We start from the raw sequence: 18,244 nt of genomic DNA, 5'->3' as shown, positions 1-18,244 counted from the left end.
GTTCACTGTGGCAGCCACTGTTGTCAGTCCATCTCTTTGATGGTTTTCCTCTTATTTGCTGACCCTCATGTACCTAATAAGACATTCTTTTCCAAGAACTGGTCTCTCCTGATAACATGCCCAAAATATATGAGGTGACATCTCACCATGCTCACATCTAAGGAGCATTATGGTTGCTCTTCCTCCAGGACACTTTATTTATTCTTCTGGTAGTCCATGGTATTTTCAGTATTTGTCACCAACATTCATAAATCAATTGCATCACTTCTTCTGTGATCGTCCTTATTCGTTATCATACTTTCACATATATATGATACAAATGGCATGCTTTCACATATATGATACAATTGTCATACTTTCACATATATGATACAGTTGACATGTTTTCATGCATGATACGATTGACATACTTTCACATATATATGATACAATTGACAATACCATGGCTTCAGGGAGGCACACCTTAGTCTTCAACATAACATCCTTACTCTTCAACACTTTAAAGAAGTTTTATGCAGATTTGCCCACTGCCAATAATCCTTGATTTTTTTTGTCTGCTGCTTCCATGAGCATTGTCATTAAATCCAAGAAACTGTATGGTAGTAAAGTGCCAACAATTTGCACCACCTAGAGATCTTTTTTGGATTATGTAATTTATATTATTTCCATAAATTAAAGTAAAATATTTTGATATTTCAATCAAAATGCATTTAATTAATCACAGACCTTGATAATTTTAGAGAACATGCCTTTGTCTAATGTTGAATAAAAAAGGGATATCCAGTTAATTTGTCATTAGAAGACTCAACTACATAAATAAATCCTGTAAATCTCATTAATTAAGATTTACTTGGATAATTCAACTCCCTTGGAAAATGTTAATTATTTGAATAATGTCTTAGTTAACTAGTACTGACAGAAATACTGCAATCATGTGCCTTGAGCAGAGAGAAATTATTTCAAAACACCAATAAGTTAGAAAGAGACTGAGCAGTGAAAGTTTGTGAAACTATCCACAAATCCATAATGTTTGATTATTTAATTCCTGCTCATAGACTGCCTTGCTGAAGATTACATTGGAAAGAAAGTTTGAAGAATTACATCAGAAAGCTAAATCCCTATCAATCAGTTACAAAGCAAGAGAAATCAGAGAAAAGAAAACCAAAGGAAGAAAAAGTATTTTTATTCCTATTATAGAGATTACAAAAAGGGTTATTTATCATTCTAGCTCATGCTGACTATTTCATATTAATTAACATCCATTCATTCAATCATTTAGCGAAAGTTTATTGAATAATGTAAAGCACTATTGTCAGCACTGGATACAAAGCAGAAGAAAGATCAGACAAAACTTTCTGCCCTCATGTAGCTGAGAGGAATTACCAAAACCCGAATGAGGGCCAAACATGATAGTAGGAGAAGAGGAAAGTAAAAGGAAATAGAGAAAAGAAGTAGGAGGCAAAGGACATTTATAGAGGTCTAAATATAGGCATGTACATATGTAAATATCTTTTTATATAATGATAAGGAAATTGATCTATATACTTATATTTTATTTGATAAGTATTAAGGCAGCAGATAGATGTTGGGTCTCCACTCAAGTACTCCCTCAACGTAAGGACACTTTGTTCTAATAACCCGCCATTCTGTGATGCTCACTTTCCACGACACAGTCGTTAAAGAAAAATGAGTGCATAAGCAACTGTGGTGAAGAAAGCTGATGGTGACTGGCTATCAAAGATATAGCATCTTGGGTCTTAAAGGCTTGAAGATGAACAAGCAGCCATCTAGCTGAGAAGCAACAAACTTCATATAGAAGATGCACACCAACCTGAGTGATCATGAGGTGCCAATGGGATCTGGTATCAGGCATCAAAGACCCAAAACAAAAGTTTATATCAATATGAATGAGAGGAAGGGCAGAGTAGAAACCCAGAGTTCATCAGTAGACAATTGAACATCCCCTTACAGAAGGGTCAGAAGGAAGAGATGAGTCAGTTAGGATGCCATAAAGCACTGACTAAACCCACCATAAAGCTACAAAAATGAAAAAAAAAGTGGGTAAAAGACATGAAAAGACAGTTTATCAAAAAATGACACTCAAATGGCTACTAACACATAAAAAATTGTTCATGATCACCTGCTATAGAAATGTGAATTAAAACAATGATAATATCATCTTCCATCCACAATAGCCCAATTCAGAATAACAGAGAACATCAAATTCTGGAGAGGATGTGGAAAGATTAGAACTCTTATGCATTGCTGGGGAGTCAGTAAACATGTACAGCCATGTGGAATGACATATGACAATATCCAAAACAAATAGCAATATAAATACCATAGAAGTGAGCAAGACTTCTGTTAGGTATGTACCCCAAAGAAATAAGAGGTAGAACATGAACAGACACATACTGCCCAATGTTCATTGAAGCACAATTCTAAATAGCAAGAAGCTGGGGAAAGCCCAAATGCCCGCCAGGAGAATAATGGATAAAGAAACTCTGCTACATAGGCACAATGGAATACTTTGCATCTCTGAAAAACAGCCATGAACTCACAAACCACCTTATAACACCTGGGAACTATTATGCTGAGTGCAGTTAGTCGATCATGAAAAGACAAATATTGTATGAATCTGCTACTACAAGGATACATATGAAGACAAAGGCAGGAACGTTTCTGTTCACAGGACATGTCATCTTCTAATCCAATCAACCAAGCAACTAGATAGTGAGCCTGCTTGGGCTCATTCATGAACCATCGACCTCTCCTTTGTACAACTTAAAACCCACTGTCAGAGAGGAAGTCTCAGCGTACCTGAGGACAGTGTCTCAGAATGCAGGGGAGAGGGATAAGACCAATCCATCACCGTCATATAGGATTGTTCCGTCATCATCCCAAACCACAGACACTCCTACGGAGTGATCCGTGAACCCCACAGGAAATTCAAGACAAGAGGAGGTGGTGACATGCTGGTCTCAGAGAAGGCGATTACACTTCTGTTAATGGATAAACCTTGTGGGTCAACCTTCCATTGGGAGAAAAAAAATGCTTCACATTACCTCAAGGAGAGAATATACTCGATATCATGTCCCTAATGGGACATTTTTGACATGCTTTCTTTCTAGACCTTGATGGCCCAGCCCACAGGCTATAGACAACTGGGACTTTCGACTCAGCTCTTTCAAGTTGCGCAACACCATTCCCAGTCCACACCACAAGTAGACAACTTGGAAAAGCCTTTAAGCAAGCAGGACTTGACCTTAAACTCACCTGTAATGTCTGTAAGCAACTTAAATACTTCCTTGGACTGAGGGCTGAAAGGCTCTAGTGTCAGAAGCAGACGATCGCGCTCCCAAAGTTATAGGGTAAGTGCTCATAGGACTTTGGTTGAGATCTCTTTCTTTGAGGGTGCCCAATGTTTGCTGGACCAGGATTACCATATATTTACTATTTATGATCTCTTTGGTTTTATGACATATGTTAGGCTTGCAGGAGTGGTTCCGCCTTTATGAATGAGTGTTATTGAATGATTTTCCCTATCCTCAGCCCTCACAGTTTGTGTAAATAGTGTCCAGTTACTTAATACATTGATTTGTACAAGTCAACAACGTGTGTACTGCGGTCTAAAAAGCATCCCTATGCATGTATAATTTCCTTTTCTCAACAATGTTGTAAAATGTCATACCACTTGCTAAACGACTGATACCATCAGTAGGATTACCTCATGTCCCTTGGTGATAATTTATAATGTTCTCCAATAAAATGATAATTCTGTCTCTAAAATTAACTAGGGACATATATATAAACCAATTGATATATAAATGAACTGTTGGTTCACACTTAATCTTCACCCTAATCTAGGAGCAATTAGTTCTCATTTGCCTTCATGAAAAGATTACTGAAGATGGGAGTTTGAAAGCAAATTGTGGTGAAGACATCAGGTGGTGCCTGGCTATCAGAAAGATTCACACATGGGGTCTTAAAAGCGTGTCTCAAAACAAACAGCCATCTAGGCTAGGGCTCAACTCAGTCCACATGGAAGAAGCACACTAGCCCATGTGATCCAAGGATTATAAGTGATAAAATTCAAATCCAACTGAAGGAACATCAGAGCTTAACTTCTGAATACCCAGTTAGCAGAAGGCTATAAATGACAGGGGAAGCCCAAAATGCATTTGGACAGTCCTCAGGAGACCTCATTAAATTTCTGACTATAGTTCAGAGATGTGAATTGAATAGCCTTTCTATAAGATAGAGAGCATTGTAAAGTCATTTATAGCAGATAAAATTATGTCAAATGTAATACCTTATCATTTGATATCACTTTTGACCCATTTTAAATTTGCTCCAATTTAAATGTTTTTTTTTTCATTGAGGCTTTTCTGTATTTGATTTTGCCATTGTTCTAGGATTATTTTTCAACTCTTGATTTTGTTTTTGGGGGGTTTTTTCTGTGTATAAAATCCAGGATAGGTAAATCTATAAAGACTATAATTGGGTTAATCATTACCTGTGGAGAGGTCAATATTCTTGACTTTGTTCAATCAACAGATCAAATGGCATGTTGTACTAGGTACATCTGCTGCACACGGCCTATTTAGAGCATGAAAAAGCAAGGGTTTAACATTGAGGACTAAGGTAGTCTGACCCAAGCCATCATATCTTCCATTGCCTCAAAGGCATGTGAAAGTGGGCTATGGAGTCAGGAAGACTGAAGAAGAATCCATGCATCTGAATCATGATGCTGGCAACAACAACAACAACAAAAAGTCAGAGTACCATGGACTGCTGAAAGGATGAACAACTCTTTCCAGGAAGAATACAGCCAGAGCACCTGAGAGGAAAGGATGGCACTTTGGGCATATTGTCAGGAGAGAATAGTCCCTGAGGAAGGACATCACAGTTGGTAAAGTGGATGGGGCAGCAAAAAAGACGAAGGCCCTCAAAGAGATGAATCGACACAGTGGTTGCAACAATGAACTCATGTGTGGGAAGAATGGTGAGGATGGTGCAGGACCAGGTGGTGTTTCAGTGTGTTGTGCATAGGGTCACTGTGGGTCAGAACCGACTCACTGGACCCTACTAACAACAACAATGACATGGCAGGGGAGAATGTCATGAAGTGGTGCTAACAACAGTGCATACAAGGAAGAGAAAAATGTTCTCCAATTGATTGTGGTGGTGAGGGTATAACTCTTCTTAATATAATCGATAGATTGGATTTTATAGTATGTGAATTATATGCCAATAAAAATAAAAGCAACCAAAAACAGAGTTGGAGGTGGGGCTATGTTTGACTTCTACTTCATGATCATCTTTGATCTGGAACAGAGTCAGAGTCTCCTTCTTCCTACAAAAGCTGGGGAAGTTCAGACATGTCATTTCTTCTATTGGTTTCTCAGTCCTTTGCCATCAGACAATGCCATGGCATGTGTCATTCAGACACCATCTTGAGTCATCTCCCCCTATCTCTTATTTTCTATGTAGTATGTAATATAACACCTTTTAAAATACAAAAAGAAGAGGGGCAGTGGTTGTATTGGGGTTTGTGGTGAAAACGAAGCTATAGCTAGGAAGGGTTTGTTGGTGATAATAAGGATGAGGTTATGACCAAGGAAGTGGGTGGTTAATTAGTGGGGAAGAAAAATGATCGATTGAAAAGAGGAAATCAAGGAGCTTAGAGGCCAGACTATTTAAAGAACCATCGATACAGATAGTGGAAATGCCGAGCATTTTTAAGAGCTGAAACGTTGATGAGAGAGCTAACCTCCTCAGGCAATAGTAGGCTTGGCTAGGGAATGGAGAGGTGATTTAACTTCAGAATGCTCAGATGTGGAGATTTTCCTTTATGAAAATTACAGGAAATCTAGTCTGAGAGTAATCATGAAAAACAAAGAAGACACCACTCTAATTTACAGGTCTAATTGTACAAATTACCTAGGAAATAAAGCTGTCGTAACTTACCAACTTGACTGCCACTGTGTATCAGCTTGACTTCTAGAACAATAAAGGTTTCTTCTCTTCTAAGAAGCCTTCTTTGTTCTCCCAGGTCCATCAAGATCTCTTACTAGAGACTTTGTCTTCTTATCCTATGGCAAAGCGTAGTAAAGAAAGCAGGTAATACCTAATTATGAGAAAGAATGGTGTCTGGAGTTGTAAAAGGCTTGATCTAGAACAAGCAGCCATCTAAGACAGGTATCAGCTAAGTTCACATGGAAGAAGCACACCAGCTGTGTGATCCCAGGACTGTAAATAATAAAATCAAAGACCAGATAAGAGAATTGTCTTAGAGCTTAAATCTCAAAAATCAATTTTGAGTTCTGAAAGTCTATTTTAGAATTCCCATGTGGACTAAGTATACAGATTCCTTTGACTTATCAAGCAGATCTGTGAATAGTTTTGCCTCAGACAAAATACATTGGAAAATGGATTATTGCAGATATAGTTAGCTTACAATTTTAACATTTTCCTTTTAATCTTTGTTTAACTTGCTCTATTATTTATTGATTTCTGGTTTCTTTTGGAAATTTAGTTTAGCTGCTTTATGCTGTTGTTGCTCATGTAATGTTGTATCATTTTTCTCTATATGAAATCTGGGATATGTAACTCTGTAGGGATTAATTAGATGCATAGATTGTTGGGGTTATTACAGGGGAGGTTAGAGTGCAATGAGGAACTAATAAAAGTAGGTTTAAGAATGAAGAAAATGTCCTAAAATTGATTGTGGTGATGGTTTCACAACTCTTTTAAATATATTTAAACCATTGAATTGCATTATATATGAAGGATACCCCAATAAAACAGTTAAAACAAACATGGACAACAGGGCTTTTTGATATATCAAGGGAAATAATGACTTTGGGGGAAAAATCAGAATTAGGCAAAACCCTGACTCCAACAATTAACTCAGTATAATATCTAAACCAAACACGTCTGCTTTATGTCTTCAGTGTGTATCACTCTTTTTGCTTCTAAACAGTAGTTGCATCTGGGATGGCTACTCACAAACCTTTAATACCCCAGTGGTTGCTCATCAAAGTAGGAGACAGGACATGTGTGGACCCTTAGGAAAATGAATATGGGTGTTACCTGAGACGATGCTCCTGAGCGCCTACTCCCAGCAATTGATTCCCACCTTGGTGTTTGATTATATCTAAGATGTTTTCATAACTTTGCCCCCTGAATGTTCCACCACACTCATGGATATTTTTGCAGCAAAGATACAAATATTTGTACAAAATGTATATAAATCCATGTACAAATATTCTCTGGCAAGCTTATATGTGTGTGTGTGCATGCACACTCCCACTAGCCCTCCTATATCCATTCATCCTGTGTGCCTGTTCATGAACCACTCATAGATGATCATAATTGCAGGATCCAAATACATTTGTATTTACCTCTTTGCTTTTAATTCTTACTCTCCTCCAGGTGTCTTCCCATATCACCATTATTTTTTGGTAACTTCCCTCTTCTTGTGTATTGCCTTCTCCTTGAACCAAATTTACATGTATCTACTCTCTAACAAGCAACCTACCTTCTCTTACCCGCTCACACAAAAAATGTTTTTATTAGCGTGAAAATCTTTTCATGACTTGTTTATAGTAGTGATCTTATACATTGCTTGTCGTTATGTGATCATGTTATTTTACAAATCAGAGTGTCCTCCAGGTTCATCCTTGTCATTAGTTTTTTTGTAGAATAATTGTTATTCATTAAGAATGCATAGTATTCACTGTGTGTATGTCCCACAGTTTATCTATTCTTTCATTGATGGGCATTTAGATTGCTTACACCTTCTTGCTATTGTTAATAGTGATATGATGAATATGTGTGTGGATATATCTACTTATGTCATATATATTTTCTTGAATATATAATAAAGCAGAGGTTACATATATATATATATATATATAAAACCTAGGGTTACAAAACCAAAAATGAAAACCACCCTAATGCTTAGCATACCTTAAACTGAAAGAACACTAGAATATATTCAAGCCTCAGCTTGTAATCTTGAACATTTTATTGGCAAAATATTTAATAATTCAGGATGCATCAAAAGAAGATGGAAAGAATACACAGTGTCACTGTACAAAAAACTAATTCACGATTTTAGGAGTTATCATATGAGCAAGAACCAATGGTGCTGAAGGAAAATGTTCAAGCTGCACTGACAGCATTAGCCAAAAATTAAGGCTCCGGGATTGATGAAATACCAATAGAAATGTTTCATGAAGCACTAGACGCACTCTCTTATCTATGCTAGGAAATGTGGGAGACAGCTCCCTGGCCAAATAGAAGAGATCCATATTTGCACCCATTCCAAAGAAAGGTAAGCCAACAGAAGGGTAAAATTCTAGAATAATATATTTAATAACACATGCAAGTAAAATTTTGCTGAAGATCATCCAACCACAGTTGCAGTAGTATATTGACGGGGAGCTGCTAGAGGTTTAGGCTGGATTCAGAAGAAGACATGGAACAGGGGATATCATTGCTGATGTCTGATGGATCTTGGCTGACAACAGAGAATACCAGAAAGATGTTTGCTTATATTTTATTGGTATGTAAAGACAATCAACTGTGTGGATAATAAGAAACTATGAACAACCTTGAGAAGAATGGGAAATTCAGAACATTTCTTTGTGCTCATGCAGAACCTCAACATTGATCAAGACACAGTTGTGCAAACACAAAAAGGAACTACTGCACTATTTAAAATCAAGAAAGGTGTGTGTAAAGGTTTTATTCTCTCACCATCCTTATTCAATCTATATTCTGTGAAAATTATCAAAGAAACTGGATTATAGGAAGAAGAATATAGCATCAGGATTTGAGGAAAGCTTATTAATAACCTTAATTGTGCAAATGATACAACTTTGCTCCTGAAAATGAGGAGGACTTGAAATACTTGCTAATGAACAACAAAAATTGCAGCCTTCCGTATGCATTAGAACCCAATATAAAGAAAACCAATCTCCTCACAACTGTACCTATAGGTAACATCATAATAAACAAAGCAAAGAATGAAGTTCAAAGCTTCCATTTTGTTTGGATCCACAGCTGATGCTCATGGAAACAGCAGTCAAGAGATCAAAGGACAGATTGCATCCAGTAAATCTGGTGCACAAGACATATTAAAGTGTTGAAAGGCAAGGAGGTTAGTTTGAGGATTAAGTTTTGCTTGACCCAAGCCACAGTATTACCAATAGCCTCATAAGCATGTGAAAGCTAGGGTTTGAATTAGGAAGACTGAAGAAGAATTGAGGAAGAAGTATTATGGTGCTGGCAAAGAATATTGAAGACACCATCCATGCATTGCCTTAGAAACAACAAAATAAATCTTTCTCAGCAGAAGTATAGCCAGAATGCTTCTTAGTGGCCATGATGTGGCGATTTTGTCTTGTGTACTTTGACATGTTTTTGATAGTGGCTCAGAAGTCTCACTACCTGTGAATAGGAGTTACATTCACTCCACACCATTGTCATCAGTTCTTGTTTTCTGTTTTGTTGAACTTTGTTATTAATGCTAGAGTTAAATGATATCTCATTATTTTGCTTCAGTCTAGTGGCTAATGATTGCAATCATTCTTCAAAATTTAGTGGCCACCTGAATGTCTTCTTTAGTAGTATGCTTGCTCATGTCCTTGTCCCATTTTCTAATTGAATTATTTGTTTTTTCCTTGTTGAGGTGTTAAATTTTTATAAATTTTAGAGATTAGACACCTATCAGGTATGTGATTATCTAAAAGATTTCCCAGTCTGTGTGTTCTCCTTTTAATCTTTTGGCAAAATCATTTGATCTACACAAGTACATAATTTGTGAGAAGTCTCAGTCATCTAGTTTGTCTTCTGCTGTTTGTGTGTTTTTAATGTATTTATGTCATAGATTAGCACTCCTAAATTGTCCCTATTTTATTGATTTTTATAATTCTAGGTTTTGCATTTATATTTCCTATGTCTATAGTCATATCATCTTGAGTTAGTTTTGTATATGGCATGACTCCTGTTTTAATTTTCTGCTAATGAACATCTAGTTTTGTCAGCATCATTTGTTAAAAAGACTATCTCTCTTTTAATGCAGTTTAGCAATTTGTCAAAGATCAGAAGCCTGTAGAGGGATGGGTTTACATCTGAGCTCTCAATTCTATTCTTTTGGTCCATGTGTCGGTCACTGTACCAATATCAGCCTATTTGACTACCACTACTGAGTAATTGGCTTTGAGATCAGGAAGGGAAAGGCTTCCAACTTTGTTCCTCTTCTTTTGTAAGGTTTTGTTTCTCTGGGGTTGCTTTTCTTTCTGGATAAAATTGATGATTAGTTTTTCCATCCCTTTAAAGAATGACATTCAAATCTGGATCAGGATTGTATTATATCGGTAGATAGTTTGGGGTAGTATTGACATTTTCACAATGTTAAGTCTTCCTATCAATAAACATGTCATATTCTTCCATCCACATAGGACTCTTTGGATTTCTATCACATTGATTTGTAGTATGCATTGTATATGTCTTTTGTTTCTCTGATTAGATGTATTCCTAAGTATTCCAGTATTTACATGACTATTGTACATAGTATTTTTCCTCCTTTCCTTCTCAAAGTTCTTTTCATTAGTGTCATGATAATCAATGAACTTTGTGTGTTGATCTCTTACTTTGCTATGCTATTGGATATTAGCTCCAGTAATTTTTCTTGGGATTTTCTCTGTATATCATCATATCATCTACAAATAGAGGGAGTTTTTATTTCTTCTTTGCTAATTTGGATACCTTTAATTTCTCTTTCGTGCCTTATAGCTCTTACTAAGACTTATGGTATAATATTGAACAGGAGTGGTTCTAAACAGTAATTTTTTCTGGGTCTGGTTCACAAGGGAATGCCTTCATTTTCTTTTAGTTGAAATTAATGCTGCCCATTTATTTTATATATATGCCCTTAATTTTGTTGAGAAATTTCCCTAGTATTTCCATTGTGTTAAATAGTGTTACCAGGAATGGATTTTAGGTATTGTTTATTGCTTTTCTGCATTGATCAATATAATCATGTAAATTGTTCCCTTTCTTTTGTTTCTCTGGTGGATTATGTGACTGTTTTCCTAATGTTAAGTCATGTTTGAATACTTAGTGTATTACTAATATTAACATGTCCTTGGCACGGAGTTGAAGCTCAATACCTTTTTCTTTATTTCATACCCTTATTATACCAGGAGGCAACATAGAATGAGTAGTGGTAATAAGCAAGATTGATGTCATAGCTATGACACATACCAGTCCTCTGACTTTGGACCCATTACTTGATATTCATAAACAACAGTTTTCTCTTATCCAAAACAGAAACAATAATGATGTTATCACTTCTTTGTGATAAGAGTAGAAAGAGATGATGTAAAAGCACTATAATCATTACAATTAAGGCACACTTTTTTAAAAATCTTTTTATTGGGGCTCACAATGCTCTTATCACAGTCTGTACATACATCAATTGAGCAAAGCACCCTTATACATTCATTGCACTTGTCATTCTCATAATTCACCTTCCACTTGGGTTCCTGGAATCAGCTCGGTTTCCCTTTTTTCCCCCATCCCCCTCCCTCCCCGATCCCACCCCTGGTCCCTTGATAGTTTATTAATAATTATTATATCTTATACTCCCCGGCGTCTCCCCTCACCCGCCTCCCCACTGCCCATCTCCCAGAAAGGAGGTTACACATAGATCTCCAAGATCGGTTCTCCCTTTCCCTCCTGGTGTCGCCACTCCCACCGCTGGTGTTGAGAGGTTCCTCTGTCCTAGATTCCCTGTGTTAAGGCACACTTATATGTTGTTTCTTAGATTATGTTAGACATTAGACACTCAATCATTTACCACTTAATGGATATACATTGTGACACTTTATGTCCATTCTCTTTTCAGGAGATTTGTCCTTACCAGGCTTCGAGTCATCTCAAAAGGAGCGTTTTCGGGATTTGGGGACCTGGAGAAAATGTATGTACTTGTGAATGCTATGTGTAAATTTCTGGAGTTGGCACTAGGCAATAATCACAGATCACATCTATTTTGATTCTCTATGGCATAGAGTCTATGCTTAGAAGCCACATATACACCTGGAAAACTCCCTTCACCTCCTTTTGCTTGCCATATTTCCTGAACAACTGTGAGAGATACTCCAAAGTGTGGACGGACCTTAGAAAGAGCAAAAGATTGATCCAAGCATCCTACTTTTGCATAAGGGTTTGTTTACAAAATACCTGTGGAGTTTTTATAAACTATAGTTCAATTTTTATTACTGTCCCATTATCTTTCAAAGATATTTTCTAATTTTGTTCATTTTTGATTAACAGTGTCATCTAACATTTATGCTTTAGGAATTATCTGTCGTTTTAATCCCCATAAGCAGCAATTGATATATAAGCATTTAAAAGTACTATGCAAGTTGTCTCTGTTGCATAAGAGTTTTTTAAGATGACACATAGATGCCACTTTGAGGAATAAGGTGCAACTGACACAAGCTATCATCTTTACAGTCACTTCAGAGGCACGTGGAAGCTAGGCAATGAATAAGAAAGGCCCAGAACCACTGATGCATTTATTATGGCAATGGGGAATATTATTGAAAGAATTATTAGCTGACAGAAAAATAAACAAATCTGTTTGCACAACCAGAACACTCCTTAGAAACTAGGATTGGGAGGAAGACTTAACTCTCAAGTGCACTGCACAAGTTATCAGTAGAGACCAGATCAGAGAACGGCATATCATGCTTGATGAACTAGAAGGACAGAAAAGGGAGAAAGACCCTGAGTTATGTGGATTCTCACAGTCTCTGCAACAATGGAATCAATCTTAAATAGTGTAAGGATGGCACAAGAATGGAGCATTATTTTTCCTGTTGTACATAGGGTCACTGTAAATGTGAGTCAACTCAGGGGCACCTACCTACAATAGGGAAGTGTTTGACACAGAGGTGGATTTCTGTTGAGTATGGGACAGCATTTTGTTAATGAGAACCTTAGGTTTTTTTGTGGCTAGTTTAATGTAGAAATTTCCCCTAATACAATTTTATCAAAGTGGGGTGGAAACGGGGGCGGGGAGGGGAAATCTAGTGAACTCTTCCAAATTTCATGAAACTCCATTATCTCTCAGTCTGTTCTCTAGGCCTTGAAGTTCTGGACATGTGGTGTTTCCCCATAACACACCAGGGAATCAGAACTGAAATGGTGTTAAACATTGCAAGAGATAATGTTAAGTCAGTTCCAACCTATGGTGACAGCATATATGAACCCATTGTTGCAGTCACTTATCCAATGTATTGCATAGGCCACCTTCCTTATTTCTGCTAACTCTCGACTTTACCAGCCATCCACTTATGATGTTCTTCTCCAGGGTCTGGCCTTCCTGATAACGTATCTAAAGTACTTACAACTAAGTCTAACTGGCTTCAAGTCCAAGGAGTATGCTAGCTGTACTTCTTCCAAAGCAGATTCGTTTGTTCTTCTGAGGTTCCATGGTATATTCAAGCTTCTTCACATACCATAATTAAAAGGCAACAATTCCTCAGTCTTCTTTAGTTATTGTCCAGCATTTACACACATATCAGGAGATTGAAAATACCGTGTCTTAACTCTGCTTTTTAACAATTTGAAAATGGTAATAAATGATTGCTGCAGATAAAATGAGTTGTTAGATTTGACTGCTGCACCCATTAGTATTGATTTTGAATCCAAATAAAATCAAATCCTTGATACTATACCAAATCTATTTTAACATTTATTGACATTGCTTATTGGTCATGTCATACAGATTTTTGTGTTCTTTATGTTGAGATGGAATCCATATTAAAGCTGGAGTTGTCGATCTTTATCAACAAGTGATTCCAGCCCTCTTCATTTTCAAGAAGCAAGCTTGTGTCATCTGCGTATTGCAGGTTGTTAATCAGCCTTCTCTCAATCCTGATGTCATGTACGTCTGCATACATGTAGCCCAGCTTCTCTGATTCTCTTCTCAGGATACAGATTGAGTAAGTGTGGTGAAAGGATACAACCATTTCAAACATCTTTTCCAATTTTAATCCCATTGCTTTCTTCTAATGACTGCCTCTTGATCTCTGCATAGTTTCCACATGAGGACATTTAAGTGTACTGGAATTCCCATTATTCTCAATGTAATCTAAAATTTGTCATGATCCACACAATCAAGTATCTTTCCCTTTTTAATAAAACTCAGTGAACACCTTTCTATAATTCTCTGGTTAGTGGTTACATATTAGGCTGCTAACCACAAGATTAGCTGTTCAAAACTACTGTCTGCTCCATGGCAGAAAGATGAGGCTGCCTCCACCATAAAGAGTAACAGTCTGAGAAACCCAGGGGCAGTTCTGCCCTGTCTTATAGGGTTGCTTTGAAATGGAATGGATTTTATAGCAAAGAGTTTTTGTTGGTGGTGGTGGTGGTGTTTTTAAGCCAACATGCATCTAACATCAGCAATAATAGTCCTTGTTCTTTGTCCTCTCTGAATCTGGTTTGACTTTTTAGCACTTTCTGTCACTGTATCACTGCAAATAATTTTAAGTAAATGTTTTGTTATTAAGAATATGGTTAAAACCACTTCCTTTCCCACCCCCTCCCATGTCCCCCCAGAAGTGGTGTTAAAAAACCCAGGAACAAGGGACCAACAAGTGATCCAAAATCAGTGGTAAGGAGAGTGTAAGAGGCCTGGTAGGGCTTGATCAGAGCAATATAACCAAGAGGAATTACTGAAACCTAAATGAAGGCTGAGCATGATAGTGGGACGAGTAAATTCAAAGGAAATAGAGGAAAGAACTACGAGGCAAAGGGCATTTATAGAGGTCTAACCATGGGCATCTACATATGTAAAGATATTTATATATGATAGGGAAATAGGTCTATATGCATATATTTACAGGTTTAGTATTAAGGTAGCAGGTGGACATTGGGCCTCCACTCAAGTACTCCCTCAATGTAAGAACACTTTGTTGTATTAAACTGGTATTCCATGATGCTCACCTTCCCCACACGATTGCTGAAAATGAATGGGTGCACAAGCAAATGCAGTGAAGAAAGCTGATGATGCCCAGCTATCAAAAGGTATAGCGTCTGGGGTCGTAAAAGCTTGAAAGCAAACAAGAAGCCATCTAGCTCAGAAGCAACAAAGTCCACTTGGAAGAAGCACAAAAGCCTGTGTGATCACAAGGTGCTGTGTGATCACGAGGTGCTGATTATCAGGCATCAAAGAACAAAAAATCATATCATTGTGAATAAGGGGAAGTGCGGAGTTAGGCAACTGGACATCCCCTTACAGAAGGGTCACGGGGAGGAGTAAGCCAGTCAGAGTGCAGTGTAGCAACGATGAAACATACAACTTTCCTATAGTTCTTAAATGCTTCCTTGCCGCCTCCACTCCACCCCATCTGCTATCATGATCCCAATTCTACCTTACAAATCCAGCTACACCAGAGGATGTACACCGGTACAGACAGGAACTAGAAACACAGGGAATCCAGGACAGATGAACACTTCAAGATCAGTGGTGAGAGTAGTGATACCTGGAGAGTGAAGGGAAGGTGGGGTAAAAAGAGGAAACTGATTACAAGGACCTACAAATAACTCCCTCCCTGTGGGATGGACAACAGAAAAGTGGATGAAGGGGGACATCGGACAGTGTAAGACATGACAAAATAAAAATAATTGATAAATTATCAAGGGTTCATGAGGGGCAGTGGGTAGGGACGGTAAAAAATAAGGAGCTGACACCAAGGGCTCAAGTAGAAAGCAAATGTTTTGAGAATGATGATGGCAACTAATGTTCAAATACTCTTGACTCAATGTATATATGAATAGATTGTGATAAGAGTTGTTCGAGTCCCCAATAAAATAATTTTAAAAGAATTTTGTTTGCTAATGTCTTTATTCTGTTGATCATTTTCTTTTTAGAATGGGCATAAATATAGATCTTTTTCAGTATGTTCACCAAGTAGCTGTCATTCACATTTCTTGGGAAAGGTAAGTGAGTACTTCCAGCATCTTATTTATTCTTTGAAATATCTCAGTTAGCATTCCATCAATTCCTGGATGCTTACTTTTCACCACTGTCCCCATAACACCTTGGACTTCTTTCTGCACCCTTGGTTCTTTATCATGTGCTTTCTTCTGAAATAGTTGAACATCAACCAATTCTTTTTGTTAGAGAAACTGTATTCCTCCCATCTTCCCTTGAGGCTTCTTGTATCGTTCTGTGTCACGCTCATAGACACCTTCATATACTTTCTCCTGAAATAGTTGGGCATCAACCTATTCTTTTCGATACAGCAACTCTGCATATTTTTCCATCTCCCTTTAAGATTTCCTCTATCATTTAATATTGTGCTCATAGACTCCTTCAATATTTCAACTTAAAATTTTGAGATTGAGAAATTCAGCTTGATAAATGCCAAATGTCTCCTTCCATTTTGATTTTTTTTAACTCCAGAACTTTGCACATTTCATTCTAATACTTTGTTTTTGGGAGCTATTCTTTGAAAATCTCTGCTGTAATCTTTTGTCTCATTATTTCTTCTATTCCTTTCAGCTACTCTGTATTCAAGAGGAAGTTTCAAAGTCTCTTTTAATATTCATTTTAGTCTTATCTCTCTAATTTTTAATGCATTTTCCATATTTGATGTTCGTAACCATTGATGTCATCTTAAACTCACCTAGTCATTGGTCGTTAATACTTACGGCATCAAATATATTCTTTAGAAAGTTTATAAATTCAGGTGGGCTCTAGTTAATGTCATACTTTGCCTCCTATAGACTGGTTTTCATTCTCTACAACAATTGATTATCTATTCCACCGTTGATACTGGCTGTGTTCTTACAGATGAGATTGAGCTGCTCCATTATCTATTTCCACAGATGTAATCAATTTGATTACCGTGTATCCAATCCAAGGAGGGCCATACATATACTTGCTGTTACGTTGTGGGTAGGAGGAGAGGTATTTCAATGAATCTCTTTTTGTTATTCTTGGAAAATCTTCATGTGATCTGCAGTGTCATTTCTACAAGCAGATCATATTGTCCATCCTTCTTCTTTGTCATCAGAAATTATCAATCAATCCTTATTGCATATTTGATTAAAATTTATGATTACTGGAGTCAGTGGAATCTTTAGCAATAGTACTTGATGATTAAAATTTAATAATATTTTCTTTTAACTGATGTCCCTATCACTGTCGGTACACCCTATCACCGATAGCACTGCACTTCAGGAGAGACCTGAAAATGTTCTTTTTGCAATGGTTATGACACCATTCCTCTTCAATTTGTCATTCCCATTAAACTATATGATTTTCTCTTTTAAAATAACTGGTAGCAGTCCACTTCAACTCATTAATGCCAAAGTTATTGATCTTTACTTATTCCATTGTATATGTTATGAGTTTCAATTTTTGATTCATATTTCATGCATCCTACACTTTAATTATTAAGAATGTTTTCAGTTGTTTCTTCTCATTTTGAATCATGTCACATGAGCAAAAAAGGTCTCAATGAGTTTACTCCATATATGTATTATGCTCAAATCTACTTTGAGGGGGCAGCTCATCTCTGGTTATATTTTTAGTGCTTGCAAACCTTTCAAATCTTTATCAGACAATGTTTTGCTGTTATTCAGAAGATTTCTACCAGTCAAGTTTTGTTTTTTTTTCAGAAATAGATGGTCAGATTTTCTTCTTAGTATGTCTCAGTGTGGAAGCTCCACTGCAACCTGTCCCATATGAATGACCCTCCTCATGCTTTAAATACCAGTAGGGCAGCTTCCAGAGTCATTGCCACACGCACGCTGACAAAGACAGTTAATAACAAAGAAATTCAGTTAATAAAATGGAGGGGTTTGTTTCATTATAAGCAAAAAAAAAAAACCCTTCTGAGTTACTGGAGTTTCTCCGTTGAGCAGTCATTTAATTTTTACTCATAGTTCTTTCCCCTCTCCCCAAATTTAAGATTAGAGGCTGAGAGCTGACAAAAAAGAAAGCATCTACTAATGAGACAAACTTAAAGCAAACATTGGAGTAATAAGCTGGTTGTTAAGAAGAGTGTGGTAAGAGTTCTGTTGTTTGGATAGGTTATCAGGACGAAGCAGTCCCTGGGGAAGGGTATCATGCTTGGAAAAGTGGGGTTGGGGGTCAGCAGAAAAGAAGACCCCTGGTGATGTTTGTCTACACAGTGCTGCAGCAATGGGC

At 37.1% G+C, this 18,244-nt stretch overlaps 1 protein-coding gene across 2 annotated transcripts in view; it reads left to right on the top strand.

The window, feature by feature from the left end:
* The window catches only part of FSHR (follicle stimulating hormone receptor), a 281,173-nt gene that overhangs the window by 120,666 nt on the left and 142,263 nt on the right, over window positions 1-18,244 (top strand). For both annotated transcript variants that reach the window (XM_075535760.1, XM_075535759.1), the window contains exon 2: window positions 11,921-11,992. In XM_075535760.1, the coding sequence (XP_075391875.1) occupies window positions 11,921-11,992 (72 nt within the window). The remainder of the gene's footprint in view (window positions 1-11,920; window positions 11,993-18,244) is intronic.

Source organism: Tenrec ecaudatus, chromosome 17, assembly GCF_050624435.1.
Source record: "Tenrec ecaudatus isolate mTenEca1 chromosome 17, mTenEca1.hap1, whole genome shotgun sequence".
Lineage (NCBI taxonomy): Eukaryota > Metazoa > Chordata > Mammalia > Afrosoricida > Tenrecidae > Tenrec > Tenrec ecaudatus.
The sequence above is the reverse complement of the archived record's forward strand: the minus strand, read 5'-3'. Positions and strand labels throughout refer to the sequence as shown.